Below are 22,823 nucleotides of genomic sequence, written 5' to 3' on the forward strand. Positions count from 1 at the left end.
CGTACCACGCTGTGATGCTGCTGGACAGGATGCTCTCCATGGTGCCTCTATAGAAGGTGGACATGATGGGGGCGGGGCACTGGCTCTTCTCAGCTTACGCAGGAAGTAGAGACGTTGTTGTAACTTCCTGACCAGTGATGTTGTGTTTCTGGTCCAGGAGAGATTTTCTGAGACGTACACACCCAGGAACTTGGTGCTGCTCACCCTCTCCACAGCCGCACCGTTGATGTTGAGAGGAGCATGCTGGGTGTGTCCTCTCCTGAAGTCAACAACCATCTCTTTGTCTTCTCCACGTTCAGAGAGAGGTTGTTGGTGCTGCACCACCTGGCCAGGTTGCTCACCTCACTCCTGTATTGTGTCTCATCGCTGTTACTGATGAGACCCACCAGGTGTGTCATCCACAAACTTTATAAAAAGATTGGAGCTGTGAGCTGGAGTGCAGTCATGGGTCAGCAGGGTGAAGAGTAGGGGGCTCAGCACACATCCTTGGGGGCCCCCGTGTTCAGGATGATGGTGCTCCATGTCTTGCTGCCAACCTGTACTGCCTGTGGTCTCCCTGTCAGGAAGTCCAGTAGTGGAATTATAAGATTTTTGTGACAAATATGAAATTGTTATAAATTTTTTTTGGACATTCTCACATTTTTATCATAACTATGAGATATTTTCTTGTAATGATGAGCTTTGTTTACATTGTTTATTGTAAATGATATTTTATAATTACATTTCTCACATTTTTATCATAATTATGAGATATTTTCTTATATTTATCAGATTTGTTTATTGTAATTCTGATTTTTAATTTTAAAAAATCTGTCATTTTTATTATAATTATGAGATATGTTCTTTTAATTATAAGATTTTGTAATAGTTCATCTTAATTTTATTTCATAATCACAATTCTGACATTTTTATCTTAATTATACGATTATTTATTGGAATTATGAGATTATTGTGGCACAACTATGACATTTTTATACAATTTATTTGTAAATTCTCATTTCTATCATAATTCTGACATTTTCTTATATTTATGAGATTTCTGATATTTTATTAAAAAATCTGTCATTATTATCATAATTATGACATACGTTTATTATTATTTATGCTAATTATGTTCTATAATCACAATTCTGACAATTCTATCATAGTTATAAGATTATTTATTGAAATTATAAGGTTATTGTGGCATAACTATGAAATTGTTATAAAATCTTTTTTTGCAAATTCTCACATTTTTATCACAGTTATGGGATATTGTAATTATGAGATTTGTTTATTATTGTTAATTGTAAATATAAGATTTTATAACCACAATTCTGTCATTTTATCATAATTCTGCAATATTTTCTTGTAATTATGATATTTGCTGATTATTGTTTACTATAATTAATGCCATAAAAGACATTTTTATTGTAATTATGACAATTTTAGCAAATATGTTGACATGTTGTGAGGTACGCCTTCAAATACTTGCTTATTAGCTTTGTTTTAGGCGTTTTTTTGGGTGTTATTTGGATTATTTCTTTTTATTTCAGGCTCAAAATTCAGTCACTCATAAAATGCTAAAAGTTACCATAGCGAAGGATTAATTTAACATTTTTCTGGAGCTTTCAGCTGCATCTTGTGGTTTTCCGTTCAGATAATCCAGCTGATATCTGATGTCAGTCTCAGATCAGGTGGTTGATTCTCTGTTGGTTCAGATCCAACCAGAGCTGCAGTTTAACTGATAAACCTCCTCAGAGCTTCAGTAGGATCCAAACATGTTGAAGCTGCTGCTGCTGCTGCTGTTGTTCTGGACGAGTTCAGCGCTGGTCAGGTAGGAAAATACAGCTTTAAAACAACGTTCAATTAGAATTAAGACTCTTAATGTTCGACCTGCAGCCGCCAGGAGGAAGAAAAACGAGCAAAAGACTAACTTAAACTATGACGTTTTTAGAGATTTTATGTATATTTTTAGTTTATTTAACCTTCTAAACTTGTTCTTGTCTCATTTTTGACTACAATCTAAAGTCCTACAGCTCGATGGAAACAAAACAACCATGAAGAAAGAACTCAGAAATACTATCTTCTGTCAGTAGGACTCAGAATGATGGAAACCAGAGCAAAAAGTTGAAGTTAATCGACAGTTTATTCTAGTAAAATGTAAAACAACCTGGAACCAACATGTCCGACAGTTGTGACCAACACTGGAACTAAACATTGACTCTGTATTCTACAGATATTTTATTATTTAGCCTTTTTAATTTGCTTCCATGCTTGAAAACACTGCCTGCAGTTCAGCCGAAAAGTGTTACTATTGAGTCACTCGTGGTTTTCGGTCACAATTTTTCTGTTTTTGATACCACCTTGTTCCTACCAATGGTCTATATTTGACAAATTTTATAAATGAGAGATGGAATATCCCTATTTTTAGCTTAGATTTGGTCGCTTTTTCAACAAAATCGACACGACTATTTGAAGGACAATCGGAAAGTCGCAAATCCAACAGTTCTTTGTTTTTTTTTTTTGTTTTTTTTTGTTTTTTTTACAGTTTCTTGCTTCAATTAGTGGTGATTTAAAAAAAAAAAAAAACTAACCCGTCTTTCAAACCTGATGACAGGGTTCATGAAACTGGGTAGCTTCTAGTCTCTATGCTAAGCTAAGTTAACTGACTGACCAATAGAACACAAGGGGTTGAACTCATGTTGAAACCTCGAACTTCTTCATCCTCAGAGTTCCTCTCCGGCGGGTTCCTTCGATTCGTTCTCAGCTGCGAGCCGTCGGCCTGCTGGAGGAGTTTCTGAAGGATCACCGACCCGATGCCTACAACCGCCGCTACGCTCAGTGCTTCCCATCCGGGACGCCGTCTCTGAGGCTCGGACGCTCCAGCGAGAAGATCTACAACTTCATGGACGTACGAGTTGCACGCTGGTTTGATTCCCACCGCAGCCCAGGGAAAATGTTCTAAACTGTTTACATTACCTCAAAGTTCCTCTTGGTGTCAGTGTTGTCAACAAATTCAGTTCTAGGGAAGTGGATAGTACTGTAGTATTATCGTAGTATAATAGTAGAGGTGTACACATTATGGTACAATATAAACGTAGCTGATGGTGAAGATCTCTATGGCTTTAGTTGTGTAGTTAGCTTCTCTCAATGACTTTAGCCATCTAGTTAGCTTGTTCTAAGACTTTAGCCATGTAGTTAGCTTCTCTCAATGACTTTAGCTATCTAGTTAGCTTCTTCTAAGACTTTAGCCGTGTAGTTAGCTTCTCTCTATGACTTTAGCCGTGTAGTTAGCTTCTCTCTATGACTTTAGCCGTGTAGTTAGCTTCTGTCAATGACTTTAGCCATGTAGTTAGCTTCTCTCTATGACTTTAGCTGTGTTGTTAGCTTCTTCTAAGACTTTAGCTGTGTAGTTAGCTTCTCTCAATGACTTTAGCCATCTAGTTAGCTTCTTCTAAGACTTTAGCCATGTAGTTAGCTTCTCTCTATGACTTTAGCCATGTAGTTAGCTTCTTCTAAGACTTTAGCCGTGTAGTTAGCTTCTCTCTATGACTTTAGCTGTGTAGTTAGCTTCTCTCTATGACTTTAGCCATATAGTTAGCTTCTCTCTATGACTTTAGCCGTGTAGTTAGCTCCATCTAAGCCTTTAGCCGTGTAGTTAGCTTCTGTCAATGACTTTAGCCGTTTAGTTAGCTTCTTCTAAGACTTTAGCCGTGTAGTTAGCTTCTTCTAAGACTTTAGCTGTGTAGTTAGCTTCTCTCAATGACTTTAGCCATCTAGTTAGCTTCTTCTAAGACTTTAGCCGTGTAGTTAGCTTCTCTCTATGACTTTAGCCATGTAGTTAGCTTCTCTCTATGACTTTAGCCGTGTAGTTAGCTCCATCTAAGCCTTTAGCCGTGTAGTTAGCTTCTGTCAATGACTTTAGCCGTGTAGTTAGCTTCTCTCTATGACTTTAGCTGTGTAGTTAGCTTCTCTCTATGACTTTAGCCATGTAGTTAGCTTCTGTCGATGACTTTAGCCGTGTAGTTAGCTTCTGTCAATGACTTTAGCCGTGTAGTTAGCTTCTCTCAATGACTTTAGCCATCTAGTTAGCTTGTTCTAAGACTTTAGCCATGTAGTTAGCTTCTCTCAATGACTTTAGCTATCTAGTTAGCTTCTTCTAAGACTTTAGCCGTGTAGTTAGCTTCTCTCTATGACTTTAGCCGTGTAGTTAGCTTCTCTCTATGACTTTAGCCGTGTAGTTAGCTTCTGTCAATGACTTTAGCCATGTAGTTAGCTTCTCTCTATGACTTTAGCTGTGTTGTTAGCTTCTTCTAAGACTTTAGCTGTGTAGTTAGCTTCTCTCAATGACTTTAGCCATCTAGTTAGCTTCTTCTAAGACTTTAGCCATGTAGTTAGCTTCTCTCTATGACTTTAGCCATGTAGTTAGCTTCTTCTAAGACTTTAGCCGTGTAGTTAGCTTCTCTCTATGACTTTAGCTGTGTAGTTAGCTTCTCTCTATGACTTTAGCCATATAGTTAGCTTCTCTCTATGACTTTAGCCGTGTAGTTAGCTCCATCTAAGCCTTTAGCCGTGTAGTTAGCTTCTGTCAATGACTTTAGCCGTGTAGTTAGCTTCTTCTAAGACTTTAGCCGTGTAGTTAGCTTCTTCTAAGACTTTAGCTGTGTAGTTAGCTTCTCTCAATGACTTTAGCCATCTAGTTAGCTTCTTCTAAGACTTTAGCCGTGTAGTTAGCTTCTCTCTATGACTTTAGCCATGTAGTTAGCTTCTCTCTATGACTTTAGCCGTGTAGTTAGCTCCATCTAAGCCTTTAGCCGTGTAGTTAGCTTCTGTCAATGACTTTAGCCGTGTAGTTAGCTTCTCTCTATGACTTTAGCTGTGTAGTTAGCTTCTCTCTATGACTTTAGCCATGTAGTTAGCTTCTGTCGATGACTTTAGCCGTGTAGTTAGCTTCTGTCAATGACTTTAGCCGTGTAGTTAGCTTCTCTCTAGAACTGAGGTATTTGAAACCAGCAACCTTTTTGTGTTTTTCATTAAAATCACAGTCAAACATTGTGTGTCCGTTGTGTGTGTGTGTGTTGTGCGTCCGTTGTGTGTCTGTTGTGTGTCTATTGTGTGTCCGTTGTGTGTCTGTTGTGTTTCAGACTCAGTATTTTGGTGACATCAGTTTAGGGACTCCGGAGCAGAACTTCTCGGTGATTTTCGACACCGGATCCGCCGACCTCTGGGTGCCGTCGTCCTACTGCGTCAGCACGGCCTGTGGTAACACAACACTGCACAATACTACACTGCACTACACTACTGTATACTACACAACACAAGTGTTAGAGTGTGTATTTGGATTTGTGGGTCAGGACAGCATGACTCTGGTTTAGTTTGTTCTAGATTGTGATAAGAAGTTCAAGGTTTGTGTGTCTTTAAAATGTCACAAAGAATATTTAACAAAAAAACTAAATGTTAATTTGTCTTTAGGGGGAATAAAGTGGGATGTTTAGATTGTCAGAAGGTGGTGCTATAGGCTACATCAGCTGGAATAAACAGCAGAAGAAGTTCTAAACAAAACCAGTCACCGGTTGACCTCTAAAAAAACTCAAGCAAGAGATTGAAAAACGGAAACTTTGTCAGTTTAGAGATGAAAAAATTAGGGAGTCCTCAGGAATCTCAATTTCAATCAGCAGAGTTGTAATAATATTTTCCTGTCAGCTGGTGTTGACCATCTGTAATGTTCTTTAAAAGACAAAGACAACAAAAGAAACAAAATCAGCTGATCAGTTTATTAGTTAAATGTTTGCTACATTCCAGCTTATTCCACAAAGGTGTTTACATCTGCAATAAAGCTAATTTACTCTTGGAATAAGTCAAAAACCAACTCACGTGAGCCTTAAAACTTTATTTTGATGCTAAAATTGTGATGTTTTATCATATTTTGCTGTTTTAATGAACTTTTTCCATTCTGATTAGGGGCGTTAATGATTAATTGATGAATTGCCATTAACGATTTAACCAATTGAAGAGAAATTAATCAATAGGGTGGCGAAGAACGAAGAACATGTATGCCAGAAGATGTATCATAGATCAGCTGTAGTTCCTGGTTGTTCCACCAGTTGGAGCCTCTTCCTGTTTAATACCAATAATAAATGTTACAGCAGAGAGCATTGTGGGGGTTTAGCGAGTAATGGGGCACCATAACAAAGACTTCTGTGGTGGTTAATGTCCTCCGACCATTCAAGATGAGCAGAGGTTTTCTAGGACAACATCTTTCATGGTAGATATCATGTATCTGTGGTTAAAACCAGCTACTATCAGTGTATTGATAGCTGTTCACTGTACTTGATATGTGTCAACGTGTCTTAAGGTTGGATGAAGTCTCCAGGAAACGAACGTAAGTCAATGTGTTTTTCAGTGCAGCACAGACGTTTCAAGGCGTTTGATTCGACATCGTACCGTCATGATGGTCGGACGTTTGGGATTCACTATGGAACGGGACACCTGCTGGGAGTCATGGCCAGAGACACGATGAAGGTTAGTCCTGGTTTTATTTGAACAAAAACATAAAGGTTACAGTAAAGTTTTGATGTGAAACGACATAAAACTCAGTGTTATGTTGTAGACAGTGTTTTAATTCCAGAATGAATCCTACAACAGTGGTGTTACGTTTGTTACCGGCTTCAGCAATGAAAGGTTCTCAATGGACTTGTTCATAAGAGATGAGATTAAATAACACTTTACTGATCCCCATCTGGGGAAATCTAGAGGTCAACAGCAGCAGAAAGACGGATGACAAAGTAAAAATGTGATTAAATACAAATACAATAGAATACAATGAGCAACAAATGAGCAAAAACATGGGCATCAGGTAAAACCTAGAGGGTTATTACTATTATTACAGAACGGAGACAAACATTTCCAGTTGCATAATTCACCAGATATGCCGACAATCAACCAACTTGGTGTAAATAACCAAATAAAATCTATCAAGTGGGAAAGAGTTTGTGCGCAAGTTGCTTGTAGTTGCTGTGAATGAAGAAATTAAAGATGTACCATGTTTTATAATCCTCTGGTTATTGTCTTTTCTAGATTGGGAGTCTGATTGCAGTGAACCAAGAGTTCGGTGAGGCCGTGTACGAACCTGGCAACATATTCGTGCTGGGGAAGTTCGACGGTGTTCTAGGAATGGCCTACCCTTCCCTGGCAGAGATTCTTGGAAACCCTGTTTTCGACAACTTGTTGGCGCAGAAGGCGTTGGACAAGCCGGTGTTCTCGTTCTACCTCAGCAGGTGAATTCACTCTGGGAGCTCAGCAGGACAACCATTTCAGGGATTCAACGTCCTGCTCAGGGGGCATTCAAGTGACAAAGGTTCCTTGTTGTGACCTGTACGGGTTTAATCATTTTGCGCAAACTTTCAACCTTGAGTTTCCAAACGTGAGTTTAAGGTCCTCCAGATGTCTTTAATGAAGTTCAAGCACTGGCTTTTGAGTTTTGAGCATTTAAGGGGTTTCAGAAAAGGTTTGTAAAGGAAATGTTCAAGAGGGTCCAAATGTTCCCAAAGATGCACCAGAGTTGAAGAGGACTATAAGAGTTCTTCAGGTGTTGCGAGAGTTGTCATGGATCCAGATGTGTGGTGTGGAGGATTTCAAGGTACTCATATTTCTGAGAGGTTCCAGAAAGTTCAGCATAGTCTAAAGGTCTAGACTCTGCAACACTTTGAGACTTAGTCGAATACAGATGAATAAATGTACTGCTACAGTCTTTGTAGGTGGAATTTGGCTTGAAGTGCTTTGGGGTAATCCAAAACTTGCTTGGAATCCAGGAGCTTTATGAGAGTCGGATGGTTTCCAGAAAAGTTTTCAACTTCTTTCAGAAGGTCTCAAGTCATGTGCCACAAAAACTTAAGACTTGTATATAAATGAAACCTGTTGGCTGGTTCCACTGATAACCTGAAAACTCCCCAGACAAAGATCGAGGGATCCAGAGAAATCCAAGACTTTAGAGTCTTTGAGGATTTCTCAGGTGTCATACATGGAGTTTAGAAGCCTTAGTGGAGGGATGTGACATGGTTTGGAGTGTGAGGCTAAACAAAGAGTCTACAGGCTGATAAAACATAGAAACTTTGTGATGCCTTTGAATCTTTAGGTTCAACTGAACCCTCTGGAACTTCCCAGAAGCACCTTTAAATACCCGTAACCTCCAGACCTCACTCCTGGACTCATGACAACTCATCGAGAACATGAGATCTTTTATAGTCCTCATTTGAAGTTTCTAGAAACCATCAGACTACCTTGAAACTCTCTTCGACAACTTGAACCATCCTAAAACACCAAGAACCCTCCAGAACCTTCCGGATGACCTCGAAGTATCCTTGATTCTAAAACAATTTTTGTCAAAGAATTACCTATAAATCTCAGATTGCTGACTGGAATGTGATATTCGTCCATTCAGGACAACAAGGACCACCAGCCCAGAGGGAGAACTGTTGCTAGGCGGAATAGACGAGGCGCTGTACAGCGGACCAATCAACTGGTTACCTGTAACTGCTAAGGGATACTGGCAGATTAAGATGGACAGGTACATTTTCCAACGCTAAATCTGGGGTAATAATTGGAAACGGCTGGGAAATGTGACACAAGTTTTATTTATTTATTTTTTTAGCTGTTTCTGAGAAGAGATTGATTCCTTGAGATAATAAAAAACACTTCAAGATGCTGCTCTCTTTGTGTTTCAGTGTGGCGGTGCAGGGTGTGAGCTCGTTTTGTCCTCAGGGATGCCAGGCAGTTGTTGATACTGGAACCTCCCTTATTGCCGGACCGACCAATGACATCCTCAACCTCCAACAGCTGATCGGAGCCACACCCACAAACTTCGGAGAGGTTAAAGCAGTCTCATTGTATAGATTACCAAGACATTAGATGGAACTATCTCTATGTCGAAGGTAGAAACTGATTAAGTGACTGATTAGGATGCTAATGCATAAAAATACTAATTGCTATACTGGAGATGGTAGCAACTAGCCAGGGAATGTTGCTTTGCTAGCTTAGGGATGCTGTTCACTAGCCTAGGAATGGTAGTTGCTTGCCCAAAGTGCCTTTTACTATCCTATGAATTATAGTCACAAGCCTACAAATGCTAATCACTAGCCAAGAGATGATAGTGACTAGGGGGGGCTGGTTCCTAGCTGTGGGGTGCAAATACCTAACCTTGGTATGCTATTTCCTAGCTTTGGAAGACTAGTCAGTAATTTTATTGATGTTAATAACTATCCTTGGAATGCTAGTCACTCGCCAAGAAATGGTAGTGACCCAGGAGACTGATTGCTAGCCTCAGGATGTTATTATCTCACCCGGGAATGCTAGTCACAAGCAAAGAGATGGTAGTGATTAGCCTCAAAATGCCAGTTACTACTCGAGGGCTGCTAATAACTAGCCTAGGAATGCTAGCCACATTCCTAAATATGCTTTGCTAGCCTAGGGACACTAATATCTAGCTCAGTAATTCTAGTCACTAGCAAAAGGATGCTAATAACTGATGTGACATATTATTATTTCTTTAATTTGCTAACATGTTAACACACATATCTTGCTGTGTTTCAGTTTCTTATCGACTGCGTCAGGTTGTCCAGTTTACCTCATGTGACATTTGTTCTGGGTGGAACAGAGTACACACTGACCGCTGAGCAGTACGTGAGGAAGGTGAGGTTTATCCGTTTATTTAGCTTGTCTTCATGTAGCTGTCAGACTTGATCATACACTGTCTGAAAAAGATAGACCTCACCACATAGATTTGGACACCTTTGTGGTTTGAAACCAGTCATGACAAGCTAGCCGTGAACCTGACAGGAAACTTGAGTACACAAATAGTTCTTGTCCAGCTTCATGTTTTATTTTCCACACACCATAACACCATAAACTCATGAAGAAAATGTTTCCTGAGGTAACAGACCGAGTCAGAAGTAGCGTCATTTAGGGCGCTTTTCCATTAGCACCTATTCAGCTTGACTCGACTCGGTTTAGGTGGTTTTCCATTACAATTGAGCACCACCTCATCGTGGGTGGCGTTGTCATAGCACGGCGGCCCAGAAGTCCCTTAACGTTATTTGTGACACAAACAAAACACAACAATGGAGGACATGGAGGCGATGGTTTACCTGCTGCTCGGTCTGTGGCTTTTTGTCAAATTCAAAGTAAAAGAAGAAAGTCAGAGAAAGCTGAGGGCAGCGAGCCGAAACACTCAGGAGAGTTTGGGAGGTGATACAGCAGTATCAAGACGAAGACAAGAGGATACGAACTAGACGATGTATGAGGGTAAGCTAATGCTAGTTCGCGACAGTTGTTGTACATCAGTCCCGTGTACAACCCTGTAATGGCTTGTTAAAATATGTACGCTGTGTAATGTCATCACTCCCTGTCCAGTCAGTGGCCTGCACTCTGTAGATGCCACATTATCGGCTCGACTCAGCTCGCTGGGAAGCCCGGCCGAGTAGGTACTAAAATAGTAGCTGGTACCAGGAACTATGTCCTGATGGAAAACCTCACAAACCGAGTAGAGTCGAGTCGAGTAGGTGCAAGTGGAAAAGCGCCATTATTAATAGACGTCTATGCAACCAGAGGAGTCGCCCCCTGCTGGCTGGTTTAAGGCTCTACTGCATCGGTTTCACTTTTCTGACCTGGAATTTGCAATCTGTGACTTGAACAAACTGAGGATACAGGGTCCAGTAACATCTTCCAACACCACCTTCCTATCTGTCATCATCAGGAGATGCTTGGCGACAGGGAGCTGTGTTTCAGCGGCTTCGAGGGCATGGACATCGTTTCCCCCGCGGGCCCTCTGTGGATCCTGGGAGACGTCTTCCTGACAGAGTACTACAGCGTCTTCGACAGAGGACAGGACTGTGTGGGGCTAGCTCGTGCTAAGCATCCAGCCGAAGAGTAGCCTGGTAGTCAATGTGACTCAGAATGACAGCAGTATAACCAATAAACACTGTGCAGTTAAACAGTGTTTTGTAATTCTTGGCGTGATACAGACAAAAACAAGAACATCTAGCAGCTAGCTAGACCCACAATTACATCAAGAAATAGCATGAAGCAGCTTAGATGTTTATACCAGTAGCCTCCAGATCGACCCTTTCAATCGAAACAGTAGCTACTAGACCAGGGGTGTCAAACATATTTTAGTTCAGGTTCCACATTCAGTCCAGTCTGATCTCCAGTGAACCGGACCAGTAAAATCACAGCATAATAACCTAGAAATAACCACAACTCCTAATAGTTCCTTTGTTTTAGTGCAAAAAGGTACATTCTGAAAATGTTCACATTTAAGGAACTATCTTTTTACTAAACATCATTAACAACCTGAAATTTCTTAAGAAAAATAAATTCAATTTCAACAACATTATTCCTCAGTTTATCATTTCCACATTACAACTTCCAGATCACAGAGTATCTACAAAGGAACACAACATTTAGTCATCTGGAACTGAACCAGAGAGGATTTTACTTCATGATCAAAATGATTTTAAAAAAGTATATTACAAAAACGAGACACAAAATTACAAAAAAAATTGACAATCAACATAAGTGAGACAAAGACACACGAGAAAAAATGAGTAACGCGAAACACAAAATGGCAAAAAATAAGACAAAAAAAACACGTGAGACAAAAAGGAAACACAAAATGACGAGAAAGAAAATGGCAAAAACATGACACAAAATACAAAAAGCCCCAAAAAACATGATTAAAACAACCAAAGCAGGACAAAATATTACAAAAATGAGACACAAAGTTACAAAAAATTAGACAAACGACACAAAACAAAACAAGAGGCAAAACATTTGACAAAAAAGTTACAAAGTGACAAAAAAATGGACAAACGACAAAAAGGTGACAAAAAAGGAAATACAAAACAACAAAAAGGCGATTCACAAAATAACCAACAAAGTAAAACACAAAATGACAAAAGTAAGACAAGAAACACAAGCAGGACAAAAAGGAAACAGAAAATGACAAAAACATGAAACAAATGACAAAAGTCTGACCAAAACAAGACAAAATATTAAAAATATCAGACACAAAATGACAAAAGAGCAATTTTACTAATTTACAATCTACAGGTAATGTCTTCTCTGGAATTTTTACACTTTGAGGGCCGGATTGGACCCTCTGGAGGGCCGCTTTTGGCCCACAGGCTGCATGTTTGACACCCCTGTGCTAGACGTATAGTAGCTTCAGTTCCACAAAAGACCACAAAAGATATAATCCAATAGAAATTATTAGAATTTTGTCCAGAACCTGCTAAAAAAATGCTCTTTTTCTGTTCACCATCTGTCCGAAATTAGTTAAATGTCTAGGATGGCTTAGAAGGGTTCCAGAAATGACTAAAAACAATAAAAACTCATCCAAAATGATCAATTTTGACCTCAGGAAGTAAATATGTTCTCCAAATGTTGTTAAAACTTGTCAAAAATGACCCGATATATGTGCAAAATGACTAGAAATGACTCAAGTTTGTTCTTTTCAGGGTCAGATGAGAGCAGAGAACTGCTGAACATTTAGTTTCAGCTCCAACAAAAACACTTTGAGGCATGTTTACATTTTTAGATAGTTTTTTTCTACTGATGTTTAGATTTTAGGACATATTTTTCTAATGTTTTAATTGTTACGTAATTTTTCTACTTCAGTTTAAATTTTTAAGACATTTTTGTGCTTTGATTTTATATTTTTAGGTCATATTTGTCTGCTTATGTTTAAATATTTAAGTCATATTTTTCTCCTTATGTTCATATTTTATTTTTTTCTACTTATATTTATATTTATAGGACTTTTTTCTACTTGTGTTTAGATTTTTAATTATTTTTTTTCTAGTTACGTTTATATTTTTAATTAGTTTCTACTTATATTTCGTACATATCACATTCCCATCGCTCTGCTGGGAAAATGTCTGTCCGACTCGGTCCTCTCCAAGAACCAGAGGAAAGTGGACGACAGTCGGCTTCTCTTTTTCCATGAAGTCATGTACGCCATGACGCCATGGTAGGAAAATTCCTGCAGAACGTCTTGTTTTGCGTCCAGGAGCCGTCGCTGGAAACGGCTCATGGTGAGGATGTGGCCGGAGCTCTGGAGGACATCGAACGGCTCTTCATCAAAATCACCTCCCCACCTGGAGAAAACATCATGGAGGAAGAGATTCCTGCAGCCCGACGTTCTGCAGGACCGGCTAGTCCGAGTCCTGGTCCAGGTCCTGCTGCAGCTTCTCCATCCATCTGCAGGGACCATGAGGCCGATGTCTCCACACCAGCTGGAGGGCTGAGACTCTCAGAGACCCTGGAGAGTTTGGAATCATCTGAGCCCAAGCAGAGCTCCCCTTCTACAGACGAAATCCCCGTCTTGATTGCTGCTCCTCAACTTGAGGGTGGAACGTCCGATCTTCACCCTGAGAAGCCCCAAGAACAGAGAGACGCCCTCAGCGCTCTGCTGATCAAGGTGATCATCACATCCCTGGACAAATCCAGAAAGCTGCTCATCATAAAGGACCTCCTGGACGTCCTGAAGCACCTGTTGCAGCTGCCGCTGGACGACGTCGATGTCCCGGCTCAGAAAATAACCAAAAACAGGGACAAAATATGTAAAGCCGTCGTGAAAGACCTTCACATGGCGTTCGGCTCCCTAAAAGAGTTGATGGAGGCAGCAGTAGCATCAGAAGATTTGTCTTTTGATGTCGCTGATGTGGACATTTTAAAAACACATCTAGATGCGGTCGCTCATCCTAAAAAGAAGTCGGCAGAGAAGAGCCTTCAGCAGAGCGACTGATCCTCTGTCTCCAGCTTTTCTTTGGAGTTTTATACTTTCAAACATTTTAAATACGTTTTAAACTACAATTAGAAAAAGAACAAAAACAATCTATTTAAAATACAATCAGTGTGTAACACAAAATCACACTTAAATTTAAAAAAAAAAATAGTTTAAAAAAACTTTTAAAAAAGGGTTGGGTTGGGGTTAAAAAATATAATAAATAATAAATAAATAAACAAAAGAAACAACTAAATTTATGTGTGTTTGGTTGAAATGTTTTCTCTTGTTTCATCTTCCACTCTAGAATGTGTTTGTTCTGACGTCTGAATGACTTGAAAACTAATAAAATTTAAAATGCATTTAGATTCTAGTTGTTCCTTTAATCTATTGTCAGACGAACTGAACTCAGGTTGAGTTTTAACTCGTGTGTTAATTTTCCAACAACAGTTCTGATCGTAACGACCAAATATTCATCATTTTCATGACATCCTATGATGTCTCTTTCTAAGTTCTTTTTTGGGCCCCTTTGTTGGTTCGATACAATAGGTAAGCAGAGAGGAAAACAGGAAAGACCTGCAGTAAATGTCCATGAACTGGACTCAAACTGGGGACTCTGACACATTCCTGTCTTTAAGGACGCTCTCTCAACCAGTTGGGCTACCTGGACACCTTTTATTTTACTTGCTGGAAGACATACTAAACTATGATGTTTGAGCAGCCTTGAGATCTTAGGCAGCGTCTCCCTCAGGTGGGTGTCGACGGTGTTCACAGTCAGGTCTGTGGTAATCCTGTCAAAAAACAAAACAGAAAAAAATCTAGATTATAAATCAACATGTAACCAAAGCACTCTGTGTATAACGTCATAGTATAGGATGTAGTTCAGAAAATGTCAAAGTATAGTATGCTTTACTCAAGAATAACATAGTATGGCCTGTAGTTCATAGTACAGCATGTTGGCAAGAAAAAAAAACAAAACATAGATTATGTGGTTCAAAAAGCGCAAAATGATAGGATGTTGCCTAAAATTGTCATGTATGATATGTGGTTCAAAAAATGTCATAGTGCAGTATATTGTCAAAATAGTATGTAATTCAAGAAAACATCAGAGTATAATATGTTGTCTAAAAAATGCTATAGAATAATAATTTCATACACAAGTAAAAGTATAGTAATTTTTAAAACTGTTCGAATTCTTATATGTTGCTAAAAAACAACAAAAAAGAACAAAAAAAGTAATAGTAATATGTCAATTAAAAAAGCTTACAGTATACACACATATACTCACAAATAAAATTCCTTTAACTTAACATCTGTAAACAAAACAAAAATGTATCAACAAAGTTTTCTGTTAGTTTGTGTTCTTCTAAGTTTAACTCCAAGATTTTAAATACTTTCATTTACTGCAAGTGAATATCTACTCCAAATGTTTCACTAATAATCATTATCAGCCTTAAAAACCCACAAAACACCCCTCTATACTCTACCACACTTAGTACAGTCCGGTTCCCCCTTCTATAGATCTGCTTGGAATCTTCCACTTCCTGTTTGTCAAAGTGGCCTTCTACCTGGACAGGTTTTGTTGGAGCTCATGCAACAAACATTTTGGGTAACTGCACTTTAATATGGATGGATGACACTGAATTAGAGTCTGTTTTAATGAGACTGAGTTAAGATGTGTAGCTGTCATTAAATAGGAAATTATTTCTCAGAATTCACAGAGAAAATTCTGAAATGTTTGCTAGGTTAGCGTCACACATGTTCTTTGGCTCAGCTAAAGCTAACTCTCTCCAACTTCTGGATCTCTTGAGTTGCTTGTTAAAATATCTTGCTAAAGGTGCTGAAGCTCAGAAAGTCTGAGATGTTTGTTCAAAATAAGCTCATTCTCAAGTCTTATCTGAACTGTCCTCTTTTGTTTGAACTTTCCCTAAACTTAGGAGTTAATGACAGAGCAGCACATCCAGACTCAGTCTCATTTATGTAGAGATTAAACTTCAGTGTCATTCATTGATGTTAAAGTGCAGTTTTTCAAATGTTTGTTGCACATGCTCCCGACCAAACCAGTCCAGGTGGAAGACGATGTGAAGAGAAAGCTCCAGAGGATGAATATCACACATTTACGTTGGAAATAAATGTCCTTTAATTAGACGTTGTCATGCAAAAGTTGGATTTCCCTTTAATGATGTTCAAATCTTTGTTGAGTGTTTTGTTGATGTTGGTTTCTAAATGTTTTTTGACACTCGGCCCCAAAGATTAAAACCTTCTACAGCTCACAAGCTGCAACAATTCACACATTATCAACTATCTTTCTGACTAAACTAAGATAAAAACTGAAAAACTGCCTGATTCCTGCATCATGAATGTAAATCTTTTTGGTTTTTACGACAGTAAATTGAATATATTTGGGTTTGACATTTTATAAACCAAAACAGGAACTGAATTAGTGGAGAAAACAATCAACAGATTAATGGACAAAGAAAATGTGTTTTCCAGCATATATGGCTGAATTACTCCAACATTACAAGATACATACAATTTAAATTCAATTTTATTCATATAACGCCAATTACAGGTCAAGTTGTCTCAAGATGCTTTATTTTTATATTTTTATGTCATATTTAAAATATGACAAAGTAAGAAATTTAAACCTCTTGACTAATCCAATTTATTATTTGGTTTTTAAGAGACTAATGGACAATTAAAATAAATTTCTCCACTAAAACTAATAAACATGAGGTCAAATAGAAGGAACAGTTTTAAATACTGCAGTCCCACGACGACAAGAATAAAGTTTGTCAACAAAAACTAAATCTGCTGGTGGATTCCATTAAAGTCCTAATAAATGATAATAAAGTGTGATACTAAACGTTTGTGGTGCTAAAAATGTCAAAGTAAAGATATGAAGTTGAACATCTGGATGGAGGTTGATAAAAGTTGACCTTCTTTCATTTCTCTGGAGCGACTCCATGGATTTTATGGATGCTGGTTAAAGACCTGCTCTTCTAGTCGTCTTCCTTCTAGTCGCTGTAAAAAGTCAGTCCATCCTGGCCGACTTCAACACCTCTTCATGACAAGTTGTTCTGCCTCCGACCTGGTGGAAACTCCAGAAACTGAGGAAAACCTGTGGAGACTCGAAGAACTCGTGGAGACTCGAAGAACTCATCGGGCGGGGGAAGGTGTGGTGGGTGGTGGGGGGAGGTGGGGGAGTAGAGGGGGGAGGCCGCCACCCACCTCCCTGCCTACTCTCCGCCCTGACTCCACCCAGACTCCGCCTTGGCTCCGCCCATGTGGTGACTTCAGGAACTACGATGCCAAAGGGACGACGAATTTATTTCTTTGTATCTGATCTGTAGCTCAGTGAGTTAAGGATTTGCCTATGGAGCTGCAGGTTGCTGGTTCAAGACCAGACACTTCTTAAATTTTATCAAAATCCTGACAAAGACAAAGAAAGAAAAGTGCCACTGGTGGGTCTTGAACCTGTGACCTTCCACTCTGTAGTCTATCCTCTTATCCTCCTGAGCTACTAGCTCAGATACTAATTCTTCTTTTTTTGCGCATTTATCATCTATTTTTTGTCGTTTTCGAGTTTTTTTTAGCTCGGATCTCGACTTGACCGTTTTTCTCAGGAGGTTGGACTTCAGCCTTTGTGCTGGAGGGTGGAACCCTCAGTTCCAAGACTTTCCAAAGCCTCCACACCTCCCGAGTCCTCAGGACCTGAGCTTTCACACAGTCTGAGGGCTGAAATTTTCTAAGTCCCACAGTAGTTCTCTGTTAGTTTGAACCTTCAGACAGTCTGAGGACTGAAATTTTCTAAGTCCCACAGTAGTTCTCTGTTAGTTTGAACCTTCAGACAGTCTGAGGACTGATATCTTCTAAGTTCCTGAGTACTTCTCTGTTAGTTTGAACCTTCAGACAGTCTGAGGACTGAAATTTTCTAAGTCCCACAGTAGTTCTCTGTTAGTTTGAACCTTCAGACAGTCTGAGGACTGAAATCTTCTAAGTTCCTGAGTAGTTCTCTGTTAGTTTGAACCTTCAGACAGTCTGAGGACTGAAGTTTTAAAAGTTTCTCAGTACTTCTCTGTTAGTTTGAACCTTTCCACAGTCTGAGGACTGAAATCTTAAAAGTTCCTGAGTAGTTCTCTGTCTAATTAAACATTTAATTTTTTAATTAAAAGGTTTAATCTAATTAAATGTTTCGTATTTTTTAAATGTTTAATATTCTTCTTGTTTAATTGTATGATTAAACGTTTAATTATCTAAAATATTTCATCTTTAATGTTTAATAGTTATGTTTAAAAAATTTTGTTTAATTTCATAATTACATGTTTTGTATCTTCTGTTTAATTATCTAATTAAATATTTTGTCTGTTTAGTATAATTTAATTGTATTTAATGTTTAATTTTCTTTTTAAAAGTTTTATTGTATTGAATGTTTTTTTCCTTTGATTTAATCGCTTTTTTTAATGTAGTTTATTTCTTTAATCTTTTTTCTCTCAATATTTTAACTCCAACCTTAAAAATGAAATAAACCCTTAAATCACAATGAAAATACTTCTGTTGTCACAATCATGAGTTAGTCAATTATTCAGTTTATCAATTCAACTTTATTTGTTTAGCACCTTTCACACAGATGACAAAACTAAACAAGCAAAGAGAAAAAACTATGATTAAAACTCAGAAACATATTAAAAAAAAAAAGATTTAACATGGTAATAAAATATGTTGTGTTCAGGGGATGGAGGGAGTTTATTGAAGTCTTCTTGGGCTCACATGGGAAATCATTTAATATATAAACTTGATATTCAGTCTAAGGAAACTGCAGAGCAACAGAAGAACCAACAATATCTCCTGTTTTCTCCTTTAATGAGTCGACTCTTCTTGTGCTTTCAGACCAAAGAACTACAGACTCTTCACAACCTGCTCAAACTCTTGGTACAGGACCTCACCACACGGATCAAGAAGGTTTCTGTCTCATTTCTACTCTGAAGCTCACCTTCTCCTGCTCAAACTGCTGACAAATGTTTCTGCTGCTCTAAAGTCTGGTCTCCAGAACTTCCTAAAAACTCTCAAAGTCTCTTCTGCTGCAGGTTGCTATGTAGAACTGTTCCAGAAAACCTCACTAAACCACATGGAGGGGCCTCAAGATAGTCGTCCAAATGAAACCATACAAAAACCAAACTAGCACAACCCAAATGCTAAAGTCTCCTGCAGCCTACCAGAGAACCTCTGAGAACAGAGAATCAGGACAGGAACTCTTACCTTCTGGACAACCAATGCTGGTTCTCAAAGAAGAATACAGAATGTGTCTGACCAGAAACCTCTGAAGACTCACTACAGCCAAGGTAAAGACACAACTCACCTGCACCAAATCCACTAATCACTGCACACATTACCACCATGTGCTAACTGTGGCTAAACAACCACATTTACCAAGACAACTATCCAGTACAAAGCCCTAAAACACACCAAGAAACACATTAAAGATGATTTTACTGCTGGAAGCTGCAAGCCAACGCCTAAAGAACAAACTAAAGCAATGGAACCAAACCCAGTTCAGTGGTGAAGAGAAGCAGAGGAAATGTTTATCTGCAGCTAAATAAAGCAGGAAGACACTGAGCTGCTCAGGTGTTCCTGATAACACCAAGCAGCCACCTGGACAGCCAATAGGAACACAGCTTCCTGGAAGTCCAGAGGGCTGGCTTAGTGAAGGAAATTTAATTTAAAGTTGAAGCAGAAAGTTAACAAAGAAAGTTGAAAACCACCTTCTGATACCTGAAATCTCTGAGTTTTCACACAAAGAACACCTGAACATGTCAAACTGGTTCCATAGTAGAACCATCATTGTAAAAACGTCATAGTATGGTGTGTTGCTCAAAAAATATTAGGACCTGGCTGTCTAGGGTCGCTGAGGAGCAACACAAAAACAGGACAAACGCTGGTTTCCAGGGGGTTAGGAGGATATTTATTTGAAAGAGGAAGTTTACAACAACACAACATGTGAGCAGAAAAATCACAAAGTCTGTCTTTAGTTCAGCTGAAAATATTAGTTGTCAGAGATTGAAGCATCTGAGGGCCTCTTCAAAGGAAAACATAGTTGATGAAGGTGTTCTGGAGCAGGACCAGAAAGACCACGACCAAGAAATTTTGGACGACATACTAAACTATGACGTTTTTGTCATGTTTTGGACGACATACTTTTTCACGCCCTCCTTTACATTATTTCATCATATGGCACGTTTTTACAACATGTTTCAAAAATTGCATTTTTTTCAACATAGTATAGTAAGGTGGTTTTTTTTGCGCCAAAATTCATGATGTTTTTTTTTTTCAAAGAAAACCTTTCTGGAGTGTTTTTCACGGCCTCCTTTACATTATTTCATCATATGGCACGTTTTTACAACATGTTTGGAAAATTGTATTTTTTTTCGACATAGTATAGTAAGGCGGTTTTTTTGCGCCAAAATTCATGACAATTTTTTTTTCAAAGAAAACCTTTCTGGAGTATTTTTCACGCCCTCCTTTACATTATTTCATCATATGGCACATTTTTACATGTTTGAAAAATCGCATTTTTTTTCGACATAGTATAGTAAGGCGTTTTTATTGCGCCAAAATTCATGACGTTTTTTTTTTTTTTTCAAAGAAAACCTTTCTGGAGTGTTTTTCACGGCCTCCTTTACCTTATTTCATCATATGGCACGTTTTTACAACATGTTTGAAAAATCGCACTGTTTTTCGACACAGTATAATAAGGCGTTTTTTTTGCGCCAAAATTCATGATGATTTTTTTCAAAGAAAACCTTCCTGGAGTGTTTTTCATGGCCTCCTTTACATTATTTCATCATATGGCACATTTTTACAACATGTTTGAAAAGTCACATTTTTTTTCGACACAGTATAATAAGGTGTTTTTTTTTGTGCCAAAATTCATGATGATTTTTTTTTCAGAGAAAACCTTTCTGGAGTGTTTTTCACGGCCTCCTTTACATTATTTCATCATATGGCACGTTTTTACAACATGTTTGAAAAATTGCATTTTTTTTGACATAGTATAGTAAGGCGTTTTTTTTGCGCCAAAATTCATGATGATTTTTTTTCAAAAAAAGCCTTCTGGAGTGTTTTTCACGCCCTCCTTTACATTATTTCATCATATGGTACGTTTTTACAACATGTTTCAAAAATTGCATTTTTTTCGACATAGTATAGTAAGGCGTTTTTTTTTGCGCTAAAATTCATGATGATTTTTTTTTCAAAGAAAACCTTTCTGGAATGTTTTTCACGGCCTCCTTTACATTATTTCATCATATGGCACGTTTTTACAACATGTTTGAAAAATCGCATTTTTTTTCGACACAGTATAGTAAGGCGTTTTTTTTTGTGCCAAAATTCATGATGGTTTTTTTTTCAAAGAAAACCTTTCTGGAGTGTTTTTCACGGCCTCCTTTACATAATTTCATCATATGGCATGTTTTTACAACATGTTTGAAAAATCGCATTTTTTTTCGACATAGTATAGTAAGGCGTTTTTTTTGCGCCAAAATTCATGATGATTTTTTTTTCAAGGAAAAGCCTTCTGGAGTGTTTTTCACGACCTCCTTTACATTATTTCATCATATGGCACATTTTTACAACATGTTTGAAAAATCACATTTTTTTTCGACATAGTATAGTAAGGCATTTTTTTGCGCCAAAATTCATGATGATTGTTTTTCAAAGAAAACCCTTCTGGAGTGTTTTTCACGCCCTCCTTTACATTATTTCATCATATGGCACGTTTTTACAACATGTTTGAAAAATCACATTTTTTTTCGACATAGTATAGTAAGGCATTTTTTTTGCGCCAAAATTCATGATGATTTTTTTTTCAAAGAAAACCTTCCTGGAGTGTTTTTCATGGCCTCCTTTACATTATTTCATCATATGGCACGTTTTTACAACATGTTTGAAAAATCACATTTTTTTTCGACATAGTATAGTAAGGCGTTTTTTTTGCGCCAAATTCATGATGATTTTTTTTTCAAAGAAAACCTTTCTGGAGTGTTTTTCACGGCCTCCTTTACATTATTTCATCATATGGCACGTTTTTACAACATGTTTGAAAAAACGCATTTTTTTTCGACATAGTATAGTAAGGCGGTTTTTTTTGTGCCAAAATTCATGATGGTTTTTTTTTCAAAGAAAACCTTTCTGGAGTGTTTTTCACGGCCTCCTTTACATGATTTCATCATATGGCACGTTTTTACAACATGTTTGAAAAGTCTCATTTTTTTTTCGACATAGTATAGTAAGGCGTTTTTTTTGCGCCAAAATTCATGATGTTTTTTTTTCAAAGAAAACCCTTCTGGAGTGTTTTTCACGCCCTCCTTTACATTATTTCATCATATGGCACGTTTTTACAACATGTTCGAAAAATCACATTTTTTTTCGACATAGTATAGTAAGGCGTTTTTTTGCGCCAAAATTCATGATGATTTTTTTTTTCAAAGAAAAGCCTTCTGGAGTGTTTTTCACGCCCTCCTTTACATTATTTCATCATATGGCACATTTTTACAACATGTTTGAAAAGTCGCATTTTTTTTCCACATCGTATAGTAAGGCGTTTTTCTTTGCGCCAAAATTCATGATGATTTTTTTTCAAAGAAAACCTTTCTGGAGTATTTTTCACGCCCTCCTTTACATTATTTCATCATATGACACGTTTTGACAACATGTTTGAAAAATTGCATTTTTTTTCGACATAGTATAGTAAGGCGTTTTTTTTGCGCTAAAATTCATGATGGTTTTTTTTTCAAAGAAAACCTTTCTGGAGTGTTTTTCACGCCCTCCTTTACACTATTTCATCATATGGCACGTTTTTACAACATGTTTGAAAAATCACATTTTTTTTCAACATAGTATAGTAAGGCGTTTTTTTGCGCCAAAATTCATGATGATTTTTTTTTTTCAAAGAAAAGCCTTTCTGGAGTGTTTTTCACGGCCTCCTTTACATTATTTCATCATATGGCACGTTTTTACAACATGTTTGAAAAATCACATTTTTTTTCAACATAGTTTAGGAAGG

At 37.9% G+C, this 22,823-nt stretch overlaps 1 protein-coding gene across 1 annotated transcript; it reads left to right on the plus strand.

Annotated features, from left to right (window-relative positions):
- The first annotated feature begins 1,737 nt into the window (after positions 1-1,737).
- Positions 1,738-10,970, plus strand: nots (nothepsin). Its single transcript, XM_023271313.3, has 9 exons — positions 1,738-1,816; positions 2,713-2,893; positions 5,127-5,244; positions 6,386-6,504; positions 7,060-7,259; positions 8,423-8,548; positions 8,706-8,850; positions 9,571-9,669; positions 10,733-10,970. Exons 1-9 carry the CDS (start codon positions 1,761-1,763, stop codon positions 10,907-10,909), a joined length of 1,221 nt encoding a protein of 406 aa, XP_023127081.1. The 5' UTR covers positions 1,738-1,760; the 3' UTR covers positions 10,910-10,970.
- The last annotated feature ends 11,853 nt before the right edge of the window (positions 10,971-22,823 follow it).

This window comes from Amphiprion ocellaris, chromosome 21, assembly GCF_022539595.1.
Source record: "Amphiprion ocellaris isolate individual 3 ecotype Okinawa chromosome 21, ASM2253959v1, whole genome shotgun sequence".
Taxonomy (NCBI): domain Eukaryota; kingdom Metazoa; phylum Chordata; class Actinopteri; family Pomacentridae; genus Amphiprion; species Amphiprion ocellaris.